The sequence below is a fragment of the Cloeon dipterum genome, chromosome 1 (assembly GCF_949628265.1).
Source record: "Cloeon dipterum chromosome 1, ieCloDipt1.1, whole genome shotgun sequence".
Taxonomy (NCBI): Eukaryota; Metazoa; Arthropoda; class Insecta; order Ephemeroptera; family Baetidae; genus Cloeon; species Cloeon dipterum.
In genome coordinates, this window is record NC_088786.1 from 29,186,370 (window position 1) to 29,207,670 (window position 21,301).

At 38.5% G+C, this 21,301-nt stretch overlaps 2 protein-coding genes across 3 annotated transcripts in view; one reads left to right on the forward strand and one right to left on the reverse strand.

Moving 5' to 3' along the window:
* Positions 1 to 881: 881 nt before the first annotated feature.
* On the reverse strand, positions 882 to 2,452 carry LOC135933953 (trypsin-like). Its single transcript, XM_065475436.1, has 7 exons — positions 2,327 to 2,452; positions 2,052 to 2,167; positions 1,902 to 1,990; positions 1,709 to 1,850; positions 1,529 to 1,642; positions 1,187 to 1,339; positions 882 to 1,115 (listed from the first exon to the last, which is right to left on the reverse strand). The coding sequence occupies exons 1-7, from the start codon at positions 2,403 to 2,405 to the stop codon at positions 960 to 962; spliced, it is 849 nt and encodes a 282-aa protein (XP_065331508.1). The 5' UTR covers positions 2,406 to 2,452; the 3' UTR covers positions 882 to 959.
* Positions 2,453 to 4,078: 1,626 nt separating this feature from the next.
* The window catches only part of LOC135937200 (dipeptidase 1-like), an 86,800-nt gene continuing 69,577 nt past the window's right edge, over positions 4,079 to 21,301 (forward strand). Inside the window, exons 1-3 of one of the 2 annotated variants that reach the window (XM_065480301.1) lie at positions 4,079 to 4,181; positions 9,337 to 9,496; positions 20,470 to 20,671. In XM_065480301.1, coding sequence (XP_065336373.1) covers positions 9,416 to 9,496; positions 20,470 to 20,671 — 283 coding nt within the window. In that variant the 5' untranslated portion in view covers positions 4,079 to 4,181; positions 9,337 to 9,415. Of the gene's footprint in view, positions 4,182 to 6,228; positions 6,436 to 9,336; positions 9,497 to 20,469; positions 20,672 to 21,301 lie in introns of those variants that run through there. The other variant, XM_065480308.1, reaches the window with a different exon arrangement.

Consider the following 21,301-nt stretch of genomic DNA (forward strand, 5'->3'; position numbering starts at 1 on the left):
ATATCCACGAAAATACATTTTGTGAATACATCCCAATGAGATGTTTTAGTTCCATATGGCTGTAATATTTTTAGATTAACTGCTATAGTACACGGTTATATTTGTCTTCTAAACAATCAGAAGTTATTTTTTCTTTAAAACTAGTTTCTGGAAGAGATATTAAGCATTCAGAATATTTGCAAAACAATCAAACTTCAATAACACACTGTAAGAAACAAAACCCTTAGATTTTATCCTCATTCAATCTTATGCAATTTGAAATATTTATTGCAATTTGCACGGTTTGCAAATTTGAGTCTAATAACATTGTGACGAAACGGCTTCATCACATATTTTAATTACATATTCGATGAAACTGCCAATTTAAATAGTTTTTGACGATATCGATCAAGCATCAAAGACAATTTTTATTTCCTTGAATGAAACAAAAAGTATCTTAGGCTTTTTGCTTTTATTCTTTTTACCATCATATTTTTACTAAAACATGCTTGTAGGATATCTCTAAAATATTAGCTAACATACGGAAGAAATTTAATGATTCTCGATTTTCTGTGCAGTTCAAAATTTTTTTCCCCAACCTAGTGTGCGAATAAACAACAATATAACTACTGTCTGCATCTTTGAAATTAATGGTTTGACTTTTTGTAACATATACTCATTAAAATTCAGGGCTAACATAGTTGAAGCTAAATTTTCTTTCTCCACTGAAGTCAAGTCAGGTATAAAATTTTCGCTAAAAGTTAGAAATCTTTTCGAGTTGAAAATTGAACCATTGTACGCATTATACGGAAAGGACATTTATTACAATTCAGAGCAAAAAAGCTAGTAATAATTACAATATATCTTATCCTATAAATAAATATAACCAAACTCGGCTTAATATTCTTTATTGGTTTTGCTGGAGTACTTATAAGTTCAATCTCAAAACCATAAGTTTCGCAGGATTCCAGAATACAACACTAGAGTCCTCCTGTGTTGGTCGCTATCCAAGATCTGATTTCAAGGTCTGCCAAATTAGTGTACACGCCCGGCAGTCCTGGTCTGGCGCACCCAGCGCCCCACGAAACAATTCCCACGAGCACGCCCCCAGCTGCCAAAGGGCCTCCAGAGTCACCCTAAAATAATTTTAATTTCATTTAAATCTATTATTATTAACTCCAAAGAAAAATAAAAATCGGTCAAGTACCTGGCAGGCGTCTTTCTGTCCTTGCCTGAAGCCGGCACAGAGCATTCGAGGAGTGATGTCTCCATATGCGATATAATTTGTGGCACATTCAGTGCGGTCCACAATTGGAACGGCTACAGACTGCAAACGGAATGCAGGAGACAGGCTACCTTCCTGTTCGAGTTTAATTAATATTCATTTATTTTTTAAAATTAGTAACAGGTGACAGTCAGACGAGTATTTTTGTTTATCGTCAGCAAATAAAAAAGCACATATAGTAACAATAATTTACATCATTCGCAGTTTAAAATTATTTTGTGGCATCGAAGATTGGCTAAAATTCAATAAATTTTCAAATCTGACCCTTGTTACACCCCATCCAGTCGTAAGAGCCATTGTTCCTGGCTGAACTTCAGCGCCAGATTGGGGAAGATCTATCGGAGAGGAAAATTCATTCAGGATAAAGGGCTGTTTCACCTGCAGCAGGAAATTCAGGTTATCCCAAAGATTTACAAACGTGACATCATCATCAAATATGCGCACTTTTAAAATTGCTACGTCGTAATCTTGCTTGTATTGCGTGTATAGAGGATGAACAAGTGCCACTTCGACATCGTGTCGCGTTCCTCCTGAATACAAAGCGGATGAGCCAGCCCTCAGGCTGATTTTTGAAGCAGACCTCGAACTAATAAGGAAATGTGTATCACGCTTATCTCTTCACCGTGTAAGTATAAACCTCTCGATGCAGTGAGCAGCCGTGAGTGCGTACTCGGGACTGATGATTGAAGCACCACAAATGTGCCTTCCTCGGAATCTCATTGACAACTTAAAAATGTATACAAAAAATTAATAAACAACATTAATTTTCGGAGTTCAAACGGCTCACTTGGTAAGGAAAGTCTTTGATTTGGGCCGCACTGCCACCCACAATTTTCCCGTCCACACTGGGTTTTGGGAAGAGTTGACTGCCAAGCCAGTTCTCGTTTACCGCTTCAGGATTCTCTGATGAATTTGTTTATTTTAAACTTATAATTTTTTAGGTATAATTCAAGGATGGTCCATAGTGTGATTAAATTTTTCATTGGGAAATATTAAACGCCTGAATTTTCAAAGATGCTGCGCTGAGAACAAATATCATTCGCTCATAAATTATAAACTCACCCAATAAATTGGCATCAGTAAAGTGCGAGGCACCTAAAACGACGACGACGAGCAGAGAGACTGTAGTTGCTGAGAACATCTTTGACTAATATCAAATCGACAGATGTGTGCTGGAGTAATGGTAGTTCATTCGTATTTATACCAGTTTGTAATCAGAGAATACGCAACAAACAGAGGAACCAATATTTGATCAACCTAGTGGCCGCGTCTTGCATACACATTAAAGTAAGTAATGTGCGTGCATTATCTATCGCGAGATGACAGACAAGAGCCGCTAAAAATGCTTGATTGTGTCGGCCTCGCACCATTCTTGGAAAAGTGCGTTATTAAACTTGATGTCAGAGGGAATTACTGTTTACTCATCGTGTTTATTTCCTTATGTTACTATAATTCAATTAGCTGCTCAATGAACTGGGATGGTTCGAGTTAGATTTGAGTCAGCGAGCAAAATATAGATAAATTTGGTATCATGCATATGATGAAAGAAACGAATTTCATCCTCGTTGCTCAAAACACTCTCTTCTTTATTCCTCCGACAAGTTTTTGGCGTTATAGAAGTGCCTTATTTCATGGAAAACACAACTGTCTCCAACAGAAGCCAACAACAGAATTGGAAACTCGACTTTTGAGTAGTGTTCATCGCTGCGGAACTTGGACTGGTAGTAATTGTTATATGTATTAGCCAAACAAAGAGTACGTTTGGAGATAAATCTCTTTTAAACTATACAACTCCTTAACAGAAGAACTGGAAGAGGTCTTGTTCACCAAAGAGTTAAAAATTAAATGCAAGGAACATGTGAAAACGACGTTCATCACGGATTACGTGGATCACGCACATGAATTATGAATGGTGAACATTTACTGTATAATTTAAAATGATTTTATTGCACTAGTTTCTTAAAACTAATTAAATACAAGTTAAATAAAAAAATGATGTATTCTTATTATGATTGTTTCTAATTTCTAAATGAAGATATGAAATTTATGAGCTCTTGAATAGTTTTTTAATAATCTTAACGAAAAAATAGCAAGCTTAGTTTAACCCTAGAAGAGTTCGGATTTGTTTAGAATAAAAGTGCATCGGCCAAATGTTGTTTCCAATTATATTCGGGCATCCTTGCGACCGCCTAAAGCAAGGCTCTCTCAATCTCACTTGATAACTTACAGTTAGCCCACTGCAGCTGTTATGTGCTTCCTATTCAAGAAAATTCATATCCTGCAAATGATCTGTAGCTTAAATTGGGTTGCTGAAGTGGTAAAAGTTTCCAGTATGCATTTATCATGACGAAGCAGCATCGCCGACGCCAATTTGTCGACCCGTTCCGTCCATAATGGGCATAATCCCAGGCTGAATACTGACTGAGCGAACGCCAAATCTCCTGATAATGAAGTTTGTCTCACGTTCGCGCAAATACAAGGATATAATCTTCAAGTCGGTATGCAGCTCGGAATTCCGACGCGAATAAACAGGCAAAATTAATTCGGCCGACCTCATTCTCCTGCCGTGAAGCAAGACAGGGTTGGATGGGCGGGCGGAGGGTGGATTGGGGCAGGCGGACAAGAGTAAGTTTGTTTCTCGAGTGCATTTCCACAAGATTAAGTCGCCGCCGCGCCATCCAGTGAGTGACAAACGTGTATATATATGTATTTATGCAGGCCTCCTCGCGCGCGCAACGCCGACGCCGCCGCACCACCGCTGGAAACATGCGCCCCACGTGCACCCCAAACCACCCCAGTCCGCGCTGCTCATTGCCCAGTCAGTCAGTCTCTTGCCGAGTGCCGAACGCGCAGCACTCGCCTCGTTCCGCACCTCCGAAATCAACGCAGCCACCACGTGTGACCATCCGCTCTGCAAGTGAGTTTTTAAATTTGCCAATATGTTATCTAAGTTTTTGCACAGCATTAAAATTCAATGTCTACACTACTTGATGTTATTAAATTAAATTTTTCTGAAAAAAATGGGAAAAACTGGAAGGATAAAAATTTGCATTATTTGTTGAATTTAAAACCGATGGTCGGAATAGCTACGCATATTCCCAAATATATTTTGTTATTCTTAATATTCTAGTTAAGCCCAGTTCAATTTTCTGTTTTTCTTTGATTCAATTTGTAATCCAACCAGAATACATTTTTATACATTTTATGAAACCAAATTTGTGAGATAATTTGAAACGAGGAAAGATTGAACAGTTTTCTTCTTCTTGAATATTGCTGTTCGTTCCACCTAATGCTATATGAAATATCGCAAAGCATAATATGTCTCAAAGCATTTCGATTTATATACTTCTCCGCCATTGCAAATGTTATGTTCGAGTTCCATTTTCCCAAAATCTGGCATTATTTCTGTCAAGGTGGAAGAAGGATCCGGAAAGTGGTATTTAATTCGGTTGTTTTTTGCTCGGATCAAAGGACAGCAACCGTCGTAAAATTGGAAATAAAACTTCGTCGTACAAGCAGAGAGATGAAAATCACAAAGGTCAGAGAGTGCAGTAAAAACGATACGAGTGTAGGTCCGCGAATTTGGCCGAGGTTCACTCCCACGGGCCGCGCGCGTTGCCTATTTGAAGCCAATAGAGCTGAAAAAGGCCATTGAAAAAGCGTGGCTCCGTTTTTATCCGTTTTAATTTCAAGTCTTTGGGGAATCGCACCGCGCGGCGCTCTGCTTTGACTTAATTAACGACGAGATTAATTATTCAGCGCGCTCGGCACTAAAAGGCTGATGGTGTTTCCTGTGAGAAAGAGAGAGTGAGCGACCGCTGCTTTATTATTTCGCTCATTATTTCGCTGTAAAAGCTGGCGAAAAGAGTATATTGATCTTCCTCGGAATACACTCACGACAAAGCACAATGTCGAATGTGTGTCTATGTGTCGACAGTCGCGAATGCAAACTAGGCTACAATTAAAGCTGCCTTTTCTCTGTGGTGCGGAAAAAAATAATTGGACAAATGCAATCTCTTGACTGGCTTCAAAATGCATGACTTTTTCACTCCCTTTAATTTGATACTGCATACAATTGTTGTGTGCACGCCTCGTAATTTATTCGCGGCTGGCAAGCGAGCTGTGCCTGCATTTTTTAAGCTCAATCACGCTGTAATTGTCGCTTTTATCTAGCTCAACGGACAATTCGCGCTCGCGCTGATTGCGCTTTTGTTTTGAAAGTAAAATTAGTACTGTAGAGCAACTTTCTACTGGCGGAAAAAACACACGGCTGAAATAAAGTTTCCTATAACTTGTCTCCAAGTGCTTTGAATTTTATCATCTTGTAGGAGGAGCCTTTTTAATCCCGATAATGAGTGATTAAAGAGTTGGATTTAAAATAGAGGAGAAAAAACAAAACTTGCTTTTTACACTCAGTGTTTTAGTCAGCAAATACAAGCTATTATTTCTTTAACATTCCATGTGTGTGTCACCAATAAAACAGTATCAAAGAGAATCAATAAAAAACAAACAACTTTATTCCAAACACGTTCCGGTGATTTACAGACGAATTGATATCATCCAAATAAAGCAAAATAGTTGTTCATTTTGTCAGCAATATACTAATTCCACTTGAACACAATAAATCTTCAATTTTTTCCTCGAAGTGGCAAGAAAGATTCATTCTTCTCTAGCAAAATAGGGCTTGCTCTAGTCACCCACCCTCTGTTGCTTGGTATTATTTGAGGTGGATCTTAAGCGTCACCAATATCCTTTCGCTCGAGTTGGTCTGAATTTGTGTTTGAATTTGCGAGACTGCATAGCTAAGTCGTGCGTGGAATTCCATCAGAGCTCTCACATCAGAGTCTGTGTATTCTGATGAGTCGAGTTCCCACTTCGGGCCAGCGGACAAACACCCGCGATCATTATCAGATGATTACAATTTTATGGGCCAATCTGCGGCAGAATGTGTTTTGCAGAGTGGCGTCACAACCCGATCATACATTCGCTCCTTAACAATCTCGTGCGGTGCCAAACTGACACGCAGCCCGGCCAGCACGTGACCTAATCACTTTCTGATCGCAGCCTCCCTCGCGATTTTTCTTTCGGATGATCACACTTAGAATGACTCGTAACCGTGGAATGAAACTTTGCAGCGTGCACGGCCTGATGTAAAAAAGCGATACTTGCTGGTGAGTTGGCGGCGATCCGTAGGACTCTTTTCCACTTTTATCTTTTTACCCGCCTCGAGCGGCCTAAGTACGGCAGAGGTTTAATGCGAAAGTTTATTTTTATTAAGACCTGCGTTTCGTTGGGATTCAAGTTTTGAAATCTTAGGATTGCTGAATAGTCTTAACACATATTGAAAAAGTTAAAGATGTCTAGATGTGCGAATATTTCCAATAGATTTCAACGCACTAACTTTTGTGGAGTATTTAATTTAATACAAACCAAGTAAGTCGTCAAGATTAATATCAGGCATCAAGTTTATGTTGCAAATCTAAATTTAGATTTGCAACATAAACATATTTATATGTTTCGTACTCTAACTTTCATAGCGGTGGTAGTTAGAATGTCAGAATTGTGCTTATTGATAATGACACGTTAAACGGAAGTGCATGATTTGTACAAAATCAAATCTTCACACAATTTTACTTCTGCAAATTTCCGATTGTTCTAGGATTCAGACGTGATGATGATATACAAAAAATAAAATTTTCTCAATATTATGTAACATGTATAATTTTAAATTGTAATCATACATAACACCTCTTCAATTTTGAAGATATTTTTTGAAGTAAATTTTTTATATTTAGTTTATTTTAAAATTCTATGAAGATTTTATTGTTGAGCTAATTAAGTAGTAATTATTGAATTTTTGAATGTAGTTAGAAACAGGGATAAGTCGATACTTAGACGATTTTCAATTTTTAAGTTAATATTTCTTTGCATCAATCAGAAGAAATTAGTTTGTGATATATCTTAATTTGACCTACAAATATTTTGGAGGGAAAAAATGTAAAAAGTAAAAAGCTCAGTGCAATCAAGATTTTTGTAGTCAGGTAAGTGATTTATCTAAATTGGCTTTAAAACCATCTAAATAACGCCTAAAGCAATATGTAATCAATTGCTGTCTTTTGTTGAAAAATTAATATTACCACCCCTTACACCGATGATAAAAGCTATTCAGTTCAGAACATGTTGATAATTTAAATTCCCAGTAATCAATCAAGTCATAAACGAAATAATATTTTCAATTCGATAGCAGCAGATATTGGATTGGTGGAATAATTTCAATTACAAATCACTAAACCTGCAATCACGGCTCGAAACCCCATAATTTATCAGCGAATTCGCAATTTGGCTTGCGGCTGACAGACACGTGTGACATCGGGCGCCTGGCTTTCTCGTCAAAAGTTTGCACAAATTGTCAGAGCAGCGGTGCAATGGAGAGAACTTTGGCGTAAACCACGACGAATCCATGTGGGAACAATAATTATGGTCGAATCCAATAACACAGACGCCAGCAGGCGCAAAATAGGTCAGCACGCCACTGGCACCGTGCAACCGGTGCATTCGCCCGCCGCCGCCGCACGAGAAAATTATATCGCCAGCCGCGCAGCAAAGGTGGCACCCGGCGATTTGTCACGTGGTGTCACCCCCGTTATTAATATTGCACCAGACGTCCCCCGGATGATCCATTCAGAGGGACAGAAATTAATTTTTTCTGTCTCTCTGCCCGCGAGATGCAAGCGAGGTGAGCGGGTTAAGGGAACGCGCGCGTGACAACTCTGGAAAAAGGTTGGCTTACGCGCGCGGATGGCCCAAGCATTCGTCATCATAATTCTGCAGGCAGATCCAGCTCACGTTTATCATATATGAAACGACCGACTTTTGCTACGTACCTGAACTTAAGCTGGGTATACACAAACAAGTATAGGCCGCGCGTTCTCAAGGGTTGCAAAAAGAAATTTTCTATCGCATGATGCATGATAGATTGAGTCCAATACAAGTAAACAACGGGCTAAACAACCTTGTTTTAAATAAATTATTATTGCATATTATTTTCAAACGTAATTTAAGAATTCGGATATCACGTTGATTTAAATTGAATCTAATATTCCAATTTTACCCGTTCACGCGGGAATATATGAAATGATCCCTGCGGACCAATTTCTTCGGCACAGTCGCGACAAGGTCGGCTCAATAATTTGTTTTGCGCGTTTAAGCAGTTTCTGCTGGCCTTTTTTCACGTTTATTTTCAATTTTCACTGAAATATTATTATTTTAATAATCATGAAAAAGAAACAAACATACAAAATTGAAAAAAATACTTCCAAGATGGAAATGGAAAAATTTCCAACTTTCTTAACTTTCAGCTTTTTAAATTCATGTTATTTTGTAACTGTAAATGTAAAAATCGAGCGTACAATTTTCTATTCAGCCAAGAGAATTTGGCGCAGTTATCTTATGCCATTACTGATTTTCTGTAGACCTAAAAATAGGGTATTTTTCGGACGAATGTAAAATTACAAATCAATCGAGTTGTCTCATCAAATAGTGGCTACCTTTCAGAAATCATTATGGTTAAATTAAAGTTGAGGGGAAAGCTTGTTTGTTTTGAAGCATTTCAGCTCTCATATTAAATCTCTTATTGATCTCATTTCTTTGGAGCACCGTCGATTTTACCTATTTGCCCTACATGCGGCAAGAGCGTATTTGAATATCGCATCGTAAAATTGTCGAATGATATGCCACCCGCACTGAAAGACTGTTCCGCGGCACAGTTTCCCTTTCCCTGCAAGGCGTATGTGACGGCAATATGTTAATTTGTTTGATTATTTTTGACCTTCATACATTTTGTATTTGACTGATTTTGAGAGTAAACATCTTACTTTCATCGTTCAAAGTGCTCGAATTCAGTTTTGAATTCAATTTTCATACTATAAAGTAGCACACAAAAGAGTTTCCCAGTAAATGAAACGAATTAAACACTTACAAAACATACGCTAAGATATTTGCAAAAGCTTTATTAAATTGTAATGCAGATAAGCTTTTCGTCGAAAATAAAAAATCGCATATTTCTGTTTCAGCCAATGGCCAGACGAGGCCTACAGAGTGGCACCCCCGCGGCTGCCCTTGGACTCGGTGATCGAGGATGACGAACAGCTTATGTTTGACATGGACCACCACTTGCGACACTGCCAGTGCGACTGTGGACACGTCGGATACGACGCAGCGCACCGGCACAAAGTGAGCCTCACACTTGAACGAAATTTCCACTTGTCCACTTTCTCAGATTACCTCCAGCTTTGGCTTTATTCTAGCTGCTATATGGACCAATGGTCACAAAGTTGGTGTTCTCCTTTAATACTTTGAAAATTGTTCCAAGCAGTGTTTATTTTTTAATATTTGAAATTTATCTTTATGTAAAATTTTATAGCAAACGTCTACTCAATCTAAATAATTCAACTTTTTTCTTAAGAGCAGTTCACTTAGTACATATTACCCTTTTTCAATTTTATTAGCATATTCGCGGGGTCTTTGGTGAAACTGCACTTGGCAAATATTAAAACAGCTCGCCGCCCGTGGAAAAGTCAAACAGCGAGAGGGTCAAATGGAAACTGCTCTCATTTGACAAAATGGTTGAGAGAAAATTTCGCCGCACAATGATCGTTTGCCATGCATGCAATAAAAAGCGCTCGTCTAGATCGCGATTTTAATATCTGCCCCAGTTGGTGGTATGAACAGTGTATGAAGTTTTAGCTCACTGTGACCACATCACGTCCTCCCAGCTCTTAGCTGAAGCATGACGGCCGATTTTATTACAAAAATCTGCATTTATTATTGGATTAACATGAGTTTCATCGGTCGTCCACTTTTTTCTCCACTGTTAACCCTTTATTAACATATTCAGTCGAGTAGAATGGAACAGTTTCTCTTATAGATATGCTGAAACTATAAAGTAAAATAATACTGATAAAATCGTTAAAAAATGTTTACAATTCCAATCTAAATATTCGAAATTGTTTATTTGTTCCAATTAAACTTAAATTTGCGAGGAAAACATACGTTAAAGCTTGTAGAATATGGGTCAGTTAATTCTGATGAAAATCTCCCATATGGCGTCCTCCTCTTATTGCATTTTTATTTTTTTGTTCGAATCATGAAACTTAGCATGTTAATGAACGTTTGTGCCGATACTAGTTGCTCTTCAATGAAAATTATTTGAATGAGCAAATTTATGTTTTTTTACTTTAAAAGGGCGAGGGAAATTTAATAAACTAGAACAAGTTCTGTGATAGCAGAAAATAATATTGGCAATTATTGAAGATAAAAAGAAAAGACTGTCAGATACATTGCACGTTTCAGAAATAATGTTGTGTGCGTCAAGATGACAAATATAAAATATAGGAAGGTGTAAGCGGTCGACAAAGATATATTGAAAGATTTGCGCTGAAAGTTCCGCGTCCTCACCCAGCACGATGCAGGAAAGGCAACTGCAGGCCGTCGGTTCCGCAGGGCACCTGAGGGTAACAAACAAAGTAGTCAAAAATCCGCCAGAGGAATTAATCTGTGCGTATAGAAGTCACCTTGGTAGAAGCGCTAATTGAATAGGTTGGCCTGTGTAATACGCCTGTTGGTGATTTTCGGGCCTCTTGACTATTCGTACACCTCGAGTGCATCAACATGCAAGGTTTAGTTTTTCACAACACTCGATAATGAAATAGAGAGAGAAACGACAAAAATTGAAATAAATAACTCTTCTGTGGGAACAATTTACGTAAAAATTCAATAAAATCCAATTCTACGTTACACAAGTAAATTTTAAGTTTGTAACGTTGTATTGAATTGATTGGCATTTGACGAGAAAGGGCCAAAGTTAAAATCGATTCATCGAAAGAAGTGAATTAATGGGGCATCACACTATTTTACCATCCCACAATTTGCTCTCACACTGATGAAAGATATATGCTCGTTTTCAATTTACGCCATTTGTGGCCAGCTTAGCAACTCACTCCAAAACACAAATCGCTAACTCGTTTCGCCTCTGTTTATTTCGCACGCAAATTTGCATGCGGAATCCCTTAATCGAATCTGCACAGGCCAGCGGTGCCGGACATGGAAACAAGGCAGTTTCATATATTTTCGCACTGCTGGATTTTTGAGTGATGAAGCGCCGGCAGCACTTTGCCGGCCACAAAATTGGCAAAAATCACAAGCGCGACTCTGTGTGTTTTATCGTCAGTCACCGATAAATGACACGCACGTTTCCATCACTCGGCACGCAATCCTCGGGCAAATTGGTGTACGCTCGATTTAATCCGCAAACCACGCGCTCGGCGCTCGGTCGAATTGATCATCAACTGTGAAATTCTGAAATTTCTTCAGGCGAGAGAAGCCGGAAAATTGATTTAATCTGCACGCTACTTTTTGCTGATTTTCTTATCAAGTGTGTTGACTATATTTTCCATTTAATTGAACATGAATTCATATCTGTTCCTCTGTAAATGAATGTTTGTTTTTGTTGTTTCACCCCAATTAGGCGTTTTGGATGATTCAAAGACAATTTGTTACCTAAAAACGCAATCACCTGCTAACTAATTATTTTATCACTGACAATAATTGAGTTATCTTGTTTTAAAAGAATAAGTTTAGCACATAACTTAACACTTTGAAGTAGCTTCAAGAAAAACAGGGAATTTTGAGCTTTGAAAGAGGGAGCTTTTGGATGGTTTTCAAGAGAGTTAAAAACTGGCTCTCTTATTTATCAAGCAGATAAATACTGTAGTGTTGTATTTTGATATGCATGTATCAAGAGGTCAAAAAAGCTAGGCTGGCAGTATAATACAATAATTACAAAAAATACAAATTACAATTATTTTTCTGTACGATTGTTCATTTACTAGATACCCACAAATGGTTCCAAATCCAGTGCGGAGTTATTTATTAATTTAATTTCTTTCAAAATCCTCGTATTTCTTTTAATTTTGTGTGCGTTATATTTTAGGAGCTACAAGTCAATTTTATTTTTAATTAGAGATAAAACAATTCAGTCACTAAGTCACTATCAATGCACTTCAAATACAAATAACAGCCTTGACCTAAAAAATAGATTAATTTCCGTGTTGTTATGAACATTTTGTATTTATTTTTGCATACATTCATAGAACGCCGATAACCTTTAACCATAAATCACACACTTGAAGTTCAAGAATTTATAGTGAGGGGTAATATTTCCTTAGTGAAAACCACCCTCCAGCTGATCACGAAATCCAACGTAATATCTCTATGAAAATTCCTGAGAAGGGATATCAAGTTGTAATCCTTCGCGGGCGGAATGTAGGTAATCGAGAATGCAGATCCTCATAGGTGTTGCTGCATACATGGGGGTGGGAATGCGGCCTGGAATTTGAGATTTATGCGTTTGCTGCTCGCATGTGCGTCTATTGCCGGCCTTTCCACCTTTCCGGCTTTTGCAAACGAGTGACGAATGTCGAGCTCGTAAAATCCAAAGGGGCGCATTTCGCCCGGAATTTCGCGCGTGTATATATGTGACGACGTACTCTTGTAAGCTTAGATTATGCCCATCATGCAAACAGAGGCTGCCTTCACTGAATTCACTCGTAATTTGGCACTTCTCGCGTTCAACCTGCGCTTTTGTTTTTCTGCATCCATTTGCATATTATGCTGCTGCTGTACTTTGAAAACATTAGAAAAGTTGTTTTTCTCCTGGGAAGGAATTCTTGGCATCCGGCCACGGATTTGCATAACTCTCTCAAACTTTTGTGCAGTGCAAAAAGTGTATTATGTAGTCAAAAAGTAGCACAATAGAATCGTAAAATATTAAAATTCCCTTTCACAAGCTGCAACAAAACACAGCTTAAATTTTATCTAGAAGTGCAAAAAATGACGTTGCAAAAATATATTTAACTGAACATATTATTGTTTTGGAAAATAATTACAGTCAAAGAATATCATCAATTAAATTAAAAGGAACTGCAGAAACGCGTGAAAAAAATATGAACAAAAATATAATTTTCCCAGCCTGCTTTAAAATAATAGAGCCTAAATGGGATCTTATAGTTATTTAATGTCATACAACATAATGATTTTGGCATAAACAAAATCCATATATCCAAGTCTGCATTTGCATACGCTTTCCTGCACAAATTCCATTTCAATGTGCTCCTCGAGAAAGCTCATTCCGCTTTTTGTTTACACTTGCGCGCTCGAGTAAGCAAATATACATCCAGCTGCAATTTAAGTCTTCTGTGGACGAAAGAAATGATCGCAGTCAGAGTGAACATTTATATGCCTCCACGACCATTCAACACCTTTCAGGCAAAATGATGCGTGCAAAACGCGAACGCATTTGCCAGTCGATTGGGCGCGAACACAAAACGGCGACGAGTGAAGAGCATCAGGCCAATATTTTACCACACGATCTCGATTTCGTCGTCTCTTCTACTACGACCACTGATGGAGATGTGAAATGTTGATCCATGGTTTTATTCTTCTTTTATCCTTTGTCAGATTAAAATGACGTGGTTTGGAATAACACTCATTTTGGCCGTGGAAATTTAATACTTTGAATTTTCACGCAAGCGAAACTCTTTTTTTAATTGTTAGTCCCTCAAAAAATATGTAGATTTGTCAATTTGCGATTCCTCATTTGTATCAATGAATTGTATCATCAGTAAAACTGTGGAGATTTAAAAATGGCCACTATTTCAATTAATTAAAAATAAATGTTTTAATGAAATATTAAAATAAAATAGTGTTAACGAGATCGAGATTGTATCATAGGGGATAAAACATATGTATATTCATTATCCAAATTACAGTCAGAGGTATTGCCCCCTAACCTTTGTTTTGTGGATCTGAACTATCTCCAGTGTTGACGGTTTGTATACCGTATACAATTTTGCATCACCAAATGACGACGACGACGACGACTCCTCGTTTCCCCGTTTTTTATTCAGTACAGACAACAGACGCCCCGTATATAGCAGAGAGGAAATAAAATTCGGGGTGACACGTTTGCGAGGAAATTTGCAGCCGAGGCTTTTACGAGCCGAAATCTTATTTGAGCAATCAATGGCGGCCGTGTGTGAGGCTAAAATTATTTTCTGCTCACGCGTGATGCACGCCAGAATTTTTTACAGTCGTAAAAGCAGTGTTTCGCGTAATAGAAGAACCCTTTGTATTTGTTGTGGACCGAACACGACACCGGCCACAAGGGAAAGGTTCATCACCGTCGCCTTTCTCGTTCCCAAACGGCCGGGAAGGACACCTGCATGCTGTTTCCTCCCTATTTGGCCTCTTCTCAACACCAAAAATCAGCTGCTCACAGCCTCTCAAAATTTGGATGACTTTTTAAAACATAATTTTATTTATTTCAAATACGGATTGAATTAAGGGGTGGAAAATAGGTTTAATTTTATTCAGAATTATTGAAGTGTGTGCAGTAAAAAAGAGTAGTCTTGGGGGAAATTGCACTAAAGGCCATATTTTAGAAGTTTTACATTCGTGGAGAAGAATAACAAGCAGGCATGCAATACGTTCTGAGTGGAATTCACAAAGAAATAGAATTTGAAAGGATAGTATGTGAGAACCCTTTGCAACCCTTCTTGCATGACCAGGGAGTTCATTGCCCTCGGCTGAACAGACGCCGTCGGCCCGTTTTGCCTCTAGGCTGCGGAAAAATAGCGTCTGCTTGCCTACTTTCCATATATGCGTCTTCTAACAAAAAGAGAGATTTGCCAAAGTCCACAGACCGGGTCAGGGTCGCAACAAGTATAAAAGACGCAAAATAATAATACCATACGCGATGCCTACTTTCTGCGGCGACGGTGACGAGACCGTAAAAGCCGCAGCTGTTTTTATTACACGGCCCATGCGAGTGAAAGAGTGTGACGCGAAATATAAATAGGCCGGCAAGTGAAGTGTGCTCCAACGAGTTTGTATTAGCAAGTGCAATCTCGGCGACAAGGCGGAGAAATGGAGCAGCAACAACAACAGCCAGCGCTTTCCTCATTTCCGTCTTTGTCTCCCTCGCGACTCCAGTGTATGTCTGTGCATCGGAGGCTGTACGCACGTTATTGCAAAAAGTTTGAGCACACCGCAGGTGTGAGAGGCTAATCTCGCCTCTCTCGCTGATAAAAGCGTTCAAAGTGAAATTAGGCTGCCAAGATTGTGTCTGCTGCACACGAGTGTTGCTGGCGCATTGCAGGTTTCCGTAGCTTGCTTTTTTGTTGCAGTGTCATGGATGGCAACAATCAGGATGCCAACCACAGCACTATGTTAACTTGGGCAAATAGATGCTTTTTTATTTTAAAGCTATTACGGAAATGACAGTGAAATATATTTTTAATATTATTTCCTGGCCTATTACACCAATGGGAATTAATATACAACTGAGCCAGGAAGGTTTTCAGAGGGATGATGTAAACAAGAACAGAATCTTCATCTCGCAGTCAGTCCATTATAAGCTGCAATAATTGTACCTTATTTGCGAATAAATTAAATTTTGGTTCTAGCAGAAGCCAAATTTTATATTTTTAGAGCAGCTCTGCCCAATTTTTTCTATAGACAAAATTTTAACAAAGAAAGTCATGGTAAATTTTCCATGCTCTCTGCTCAGCACATTCCGTGTGGTTTTAAATTTAACCAGTATGATTATAAAACGAGCAAAACATGCTGCTCCAGAAATCAAGATCAATTTTTTATCCAGCTCTAGTTTCAAAATAAATAGTGGAGCGCATTGCAATGGAACTCTAATCGATCAGCTCTCTCAGGTGCTACATAAAATGTTATTTCTTGTGATAACTATACTTGTAAATTTAAGGAAGAGCCAAGATAAAATGTAAATTTCTAGTGCATATTAGAATGAGTGCAGCAACAAATGCAATTTATACTGATGACGATGATGGAGAGCATATCATTCTCTTTGAATTGGCTCTTGATCCATTTTCCCAGAGGCAGAAGAACCACACGCGGCTGGAGAAGTGATGTGCAATTGCACTGCAGTTTTAAAGCTTTGCAATTGTTTATAAGCGAGAGAGCTCTTTCACACTAAATGGCTTAGCTCGGAGGCACGTGTGCGGCGAGCAGGTATAGAGAGAATATCGTGATTACTTTTATGGCCAATTATAGTGCTGGCGTTATGGTATCACAATATTAGAGGATTATACAGCACTAAGCTTCAAATTCCGTCATGCAAATTTGTTCTATTTTACTTTGTATGAAATTCTGTGGATTAAAACTCCTTTGTTAATCCTTTGTTTATGTTTATAGTCATTTGTTGTGATATAATTTGAATATATCTAAATAATGAGGTGCAGCAAGCGAGGGTTTAAGAAACCCCTCTTGGGAAGACTGCGTGCACCTCAAAATCCTTTATTAATGCCGGGGCAAATAGAAAGTCTCAAAATTAATACAAGTTTCAGCAAAGAAAAATATACGTGACAGTTGATTACGTTTAACAGCGAGGGGGAAAGTGTGTGGCAACAACACGCGGCGACATTTTGTTTCATCAGAACTTTGCCAGTTAGTTAGTAGGTTAGTTAAATTTAAAAACAGCTAGCGTGGGGCTAATTCCAGGCGGAGTGTAAAAATTTGTCGCAGGTGTAAACCAGCATAAAAAGGCGGTTAATGGTGCGCGTGCAGTGCGGCCTGGGAAAATTAATGCCCCCTGCAGGATTCGCCAAACTAATTGCGCGTGCGACCTGCCGCCTGCGGTTGAACACCCTCGTCTTCTCGGTCGCACCCCTACAGACACTCCTTGACAACCTTGAAACTGATTGGCACGAAGGCAAAACTTTTTCGTTCACGCAGCAGAAGCTCGTTATTTAAAATTCTCAGCTCACACTCTCTGGTCTCAAGCTCATCGCACGATAAATAAGTTTTATCTACTATAGGTTGTTTGAAAAAAAAAATGCAGGTTAAGTTTGTTAGCAATTTGAGGAGCGAACTACTTATAAACCTTTAAAGAGCATACGTTGTGGACAAAATTACATTTTGTTAAATATGTTTTGGAGTAATGTGAAGGTAAAAAAATAATTAGCTGGAATGTATGAATGATAGCAGCTGACAGAGGAAGAAATATTTTAGCTGCAAAGAAGCTGAAAATACGGACACTGCAGTAAAAATCAGATGTAATGGCGAGTCTGGAGCTACGAATGCAGTGTTCTTTGTAATCAGCTCTAATCCCTACCGGCCTCTTTTTTTCCTGTGAGTGGGCGCCAGGAGCAGGTCTTGGCACTGAAGACAGTAGCGAATTAACTCATTTCAGTGAGCGTAGAAGGGGTTGTGTAAAACGGTTATATTTGTATCTAATTAGATAAAATAATCCATGAATTCAAATGGATATATAAAACCTCAATTTTAACATTTTTGATAATGCTGGGAACGAATTCATTTAATAATTCCTACTTAAATTATTTTATCAAGATAATTAGCATTTTGACTCAACCATGAAAGAAAATTAACAAAAATTTTAAAATTGATAAGTCGAATAATATATGTCACTTAACAGGAGATATAATAAATATTTTCTAGTACGCAAAGAAGAAATTTTTGTAATTAAATGTTGTGGTGAGCTTATAAGTTTTAAGAAAAATATAACAAAATCCAATGTAAAATAGTCAAGAATAACTTGTGCTCCCTCTTCAGTAGCTTGAAAAATGTGATAGGAATTTAATACTAAAAACTTATAATTTCTGGAAATTCATTGAACAATTAAGATATCCTCCGTTATCAAATCATTTATGATCCAGTTGAATAAATATAAATATCTACAATCAACCATCGTGTTAGGATATCTATTATAAAGAATGAATAAGACAGAAATGAAAATCTGTTTTCGCTCGGAGCGATGAATATGTTTAAATAAAAAATCCCTACTCTTCACGTCCCTTGCCCCGAGTCGGCGCCAAGCAGGCTGCGATGCGATTAAGCACAGGAAAGTTGCAGCTCTCCCCATTAATAATTCCAAATTAAATTAAATTCCGCGGCAGTCGCGCTGGGACGCGCTGCGAAAATTCTTTACTGCCTCTCAGAAGGCTTTATTCGATGGTGGAAAATGTAATTTGATGGTTTACGGCCGGTGGGACACCTTTCAAGAATAATTCAAATGGGCCAGGCAGCCAGCCATCTGCGGAATTTCCAGTTTAACGAGCTCGCTACTAAAATTGCCATGTGTGTGTATTCGCGCATTTCCATAATGCGACGACGAGAGACGAAAAATCAGCATTTAACACTATCACAAGGAGACGGAGTTTCCGTCACAGAGTAAAAAAAATAAACGGGCCACTTTACATATATATCATTTCAGCCGAGCTCAGCTCGACGCCCGAAATGCGAAACACAACAATTCCGCAAGAGCGGCAAGCGAAGATATCGTCCGGATCCGCAATAAAAAACCGGCTGCGCGAATATATATCACAGGGACAAAATCCCGCCGAGCTGGGAGTATTTAATTTTGCAGATTTATATGCACCATTTCTCTAAGCAGGGCCAGCAAAAATGTATTCTAGCCACTAGCCACGCAAAAGCAATCTGTGTTGTAAACGTTTTTTGCATTGATATAAAGTTGGAAAACCTGAGAGGTGTTTTAAATGGATAAAAAAAAACTAGACACCGAAGTCAAAATTCACTGTTTGGCTTGAATTGCTTCAGTGACTTACTGCTTTCGGGAAACTAAAAGACACATAATTCATGGTTATGCCAATTTTTCTCTGAGCCTTCGATATAATTCCACACAACCTAAACGACACTTTCTCTGCCAAAACTTTCTCTTAATAAACTAAGGCACAAATTTAGTACACGCACGTGCCTGGGAAAGGCTTAATTAGTCAACTCTTGCTTGCCTCGCCCCCGAATTCAAATTACTGCTTACACGCGCAGCTCGAGGAAAGGAAATTTAGCAACTTATGCAATGCGGCGAGCAGCGGTGTCGAGCCGGTTGCAGCCCGCTTTTGTCGACTCTCTCTCTCTCTCTCTCTCTCTCTCTCTCTCTCTCTCTCTCTCTCTCTCTCTCTCTCTCTCTCTCTCTCTCTCTCTCTCTCTCCTCCTCCCGAATTGAATCGGTCTTTCGACGTTTTGCGGGCTAAATGACTGCCGTTTCGGGCGCCTTTCTAAATTGCAACCGCCAAAACCGCGAAGTGGCGTAACAAAGACCAGAGCTGAGTGCTTCCTTCTCGCAGTTAAACTTTCCAATTAAATTGGACTAAACAATAGCGTAGTAAATAAGAGCCTGAATTACTCATTTAGTGTTAAATTAAGCGTGTTGTGCTCCTCGTTTAATGTTTGCATATTTGCACAGTGAGTGAGTGATATTTAATCATTTGTGTTGGTGAAAAAGTGGCAAACTGTTTGCATAAAATATATATTTTTAATTGCAATAACAAACAACTTATTTGAAATTGTCTATTTAAATGTTACAAAAAATCAGAGAAAAAAATAATCTCGAAATTGAGTTTTTTAAAATATTGGTCGCAGCTTTAGTAAAGTAGTCTTGAATATAAAGGAATCCCCCATAAAAATTGTGACGTCATCACTGCTCACAAGGAAATAATTAGAGATCTCTTGTATCCTACTGAATCCCTCTGCTCATAGTGGTAAAAAACTGCATAAATTTGTTTTGTGTCTATATCCAGAGCAATTCTTTTTCCGAGATTATTTTTCTGTTAAATATAACCACCACAATTTTTTAATCTAACTCTTGATTTTTCCTGTGCCAACTTCCAGTGGATTTTTTTTCTCAGGAACTAAAGGAATGCATTTTTAAATAGGATTAATTTTTCAAAGGCCATGTTAGAGAGTAATGCCAACGCTTTTAAAACGAATTCATACCATTTTTTCAGTATCGAAGATATTGATTTATAAGCAGCAGGAAAAAACCTGCGTTTAGAAGTTTAAATTTTAAATTGAGGAATCTTGTTTTCTACTCGAAAAAAATATTGCATGTCATGTGAAGTTCTGCATAAAAACTGTACACACTCACCCGAGCCAAAAATTTCATACATGCAAAGTTGCTGGAGCAACTTTGTTTTCGTAAGAAAGTTGCCTCACATCCGTCCTTTCTTCAAGCTTGCTTAGAAATCTTTGCGATTACGTCACTCAATAAAAGTCAAAAGTGCTGCTCTGCATCTCGCAGAAATATTTATACGCCCGTATCTGCCGTTGCATTATTCATGACTGCGTGTCATTTTCGCTCTCAGTTCCAGGTGGAGGTGGTCGATTGCTGCGAAGAGGGCTCTGAGAGCTCGAGCTACGACGGGCCCCCGAGCCCCATTCCGCGCCTCCTGCCCCCAGCACCGCCGTGCAGCAGACACCCGGACTCGATGATCACGCCCAGCTCGGACAGCAAGAGCCCTGACAGCAGCAGAACGCTGGTTGTCTACCCGACCACCATCCCGCCAGGTATGATTGCCCGCACAATCCAATCTTGCTCGCTCGTTAATTGTTGACTGAGAGAACCTTATCAGTGGAGAGCCTGCCTTTGTTCACCCGGCCGGCAAGCGGTTTATTGCCAGTTTCATACCCTTGAGAGCTGCGTAATTGCCTGATTTTTCAACTTTAGCAGGGTAGTAAGAGGCAGTCGAGAGACCACTTTTCGCTCAATAAAGTTCATAGTACAGCTTAATTTTTGCCTCCGTGCTTTATTTTTTTTTCATGGAATTTCATCTTTAAAATCGGTTTTCCACTAGCTCTGTTGCCTTTTCTCATCTTAATTTTACAGTCTAAGTGTTGTACAGTTTTTCTGCAGAAGTTCACATAACAATGCAATTTTTCCCTTCAAATCTATGGGGAAAATCTAATTCAAATTGGAAATCAAAGGGGAAGACGAAACAGAGATATTGTTGGACGAAAAAATCCGAGAACATAATAATTTTCGATTTAATTTAATTTAAATAAAATATCAAAAAGCAAAATATAACGTATGGAGGAGTCTACACAATGCAAATGATTTAATTATTGTGAAAATTTTCAAAGCATGATATAAAAAATTAAACATATCATATATGAATTAAAGGACCTTATTAGGATTTT

Coding starts and splice junctions, on each gene's coding strand:
- LOC135933953 (XM_065475436.1), bottom strand. CDS start 2,405: ATGTTCTCAGCAACTACAGTCTCTCTGCTCGTCGTCGTCGTTTTAGGT. Junction 2,168..2,326: donor TACTGATGCCAATTTATTGG/GTGAGTTTATAA, acceptor CAAATTCATCAG/AGAATCCTGAAGCGGTAAAC. Junction 1,116..1,186: donor GACAGAAAGACGCCTGCCAG/GTACTTGACCGA, acceptor AAATTATTTTAG/GGTGACTCTGGAGGCCCTTT.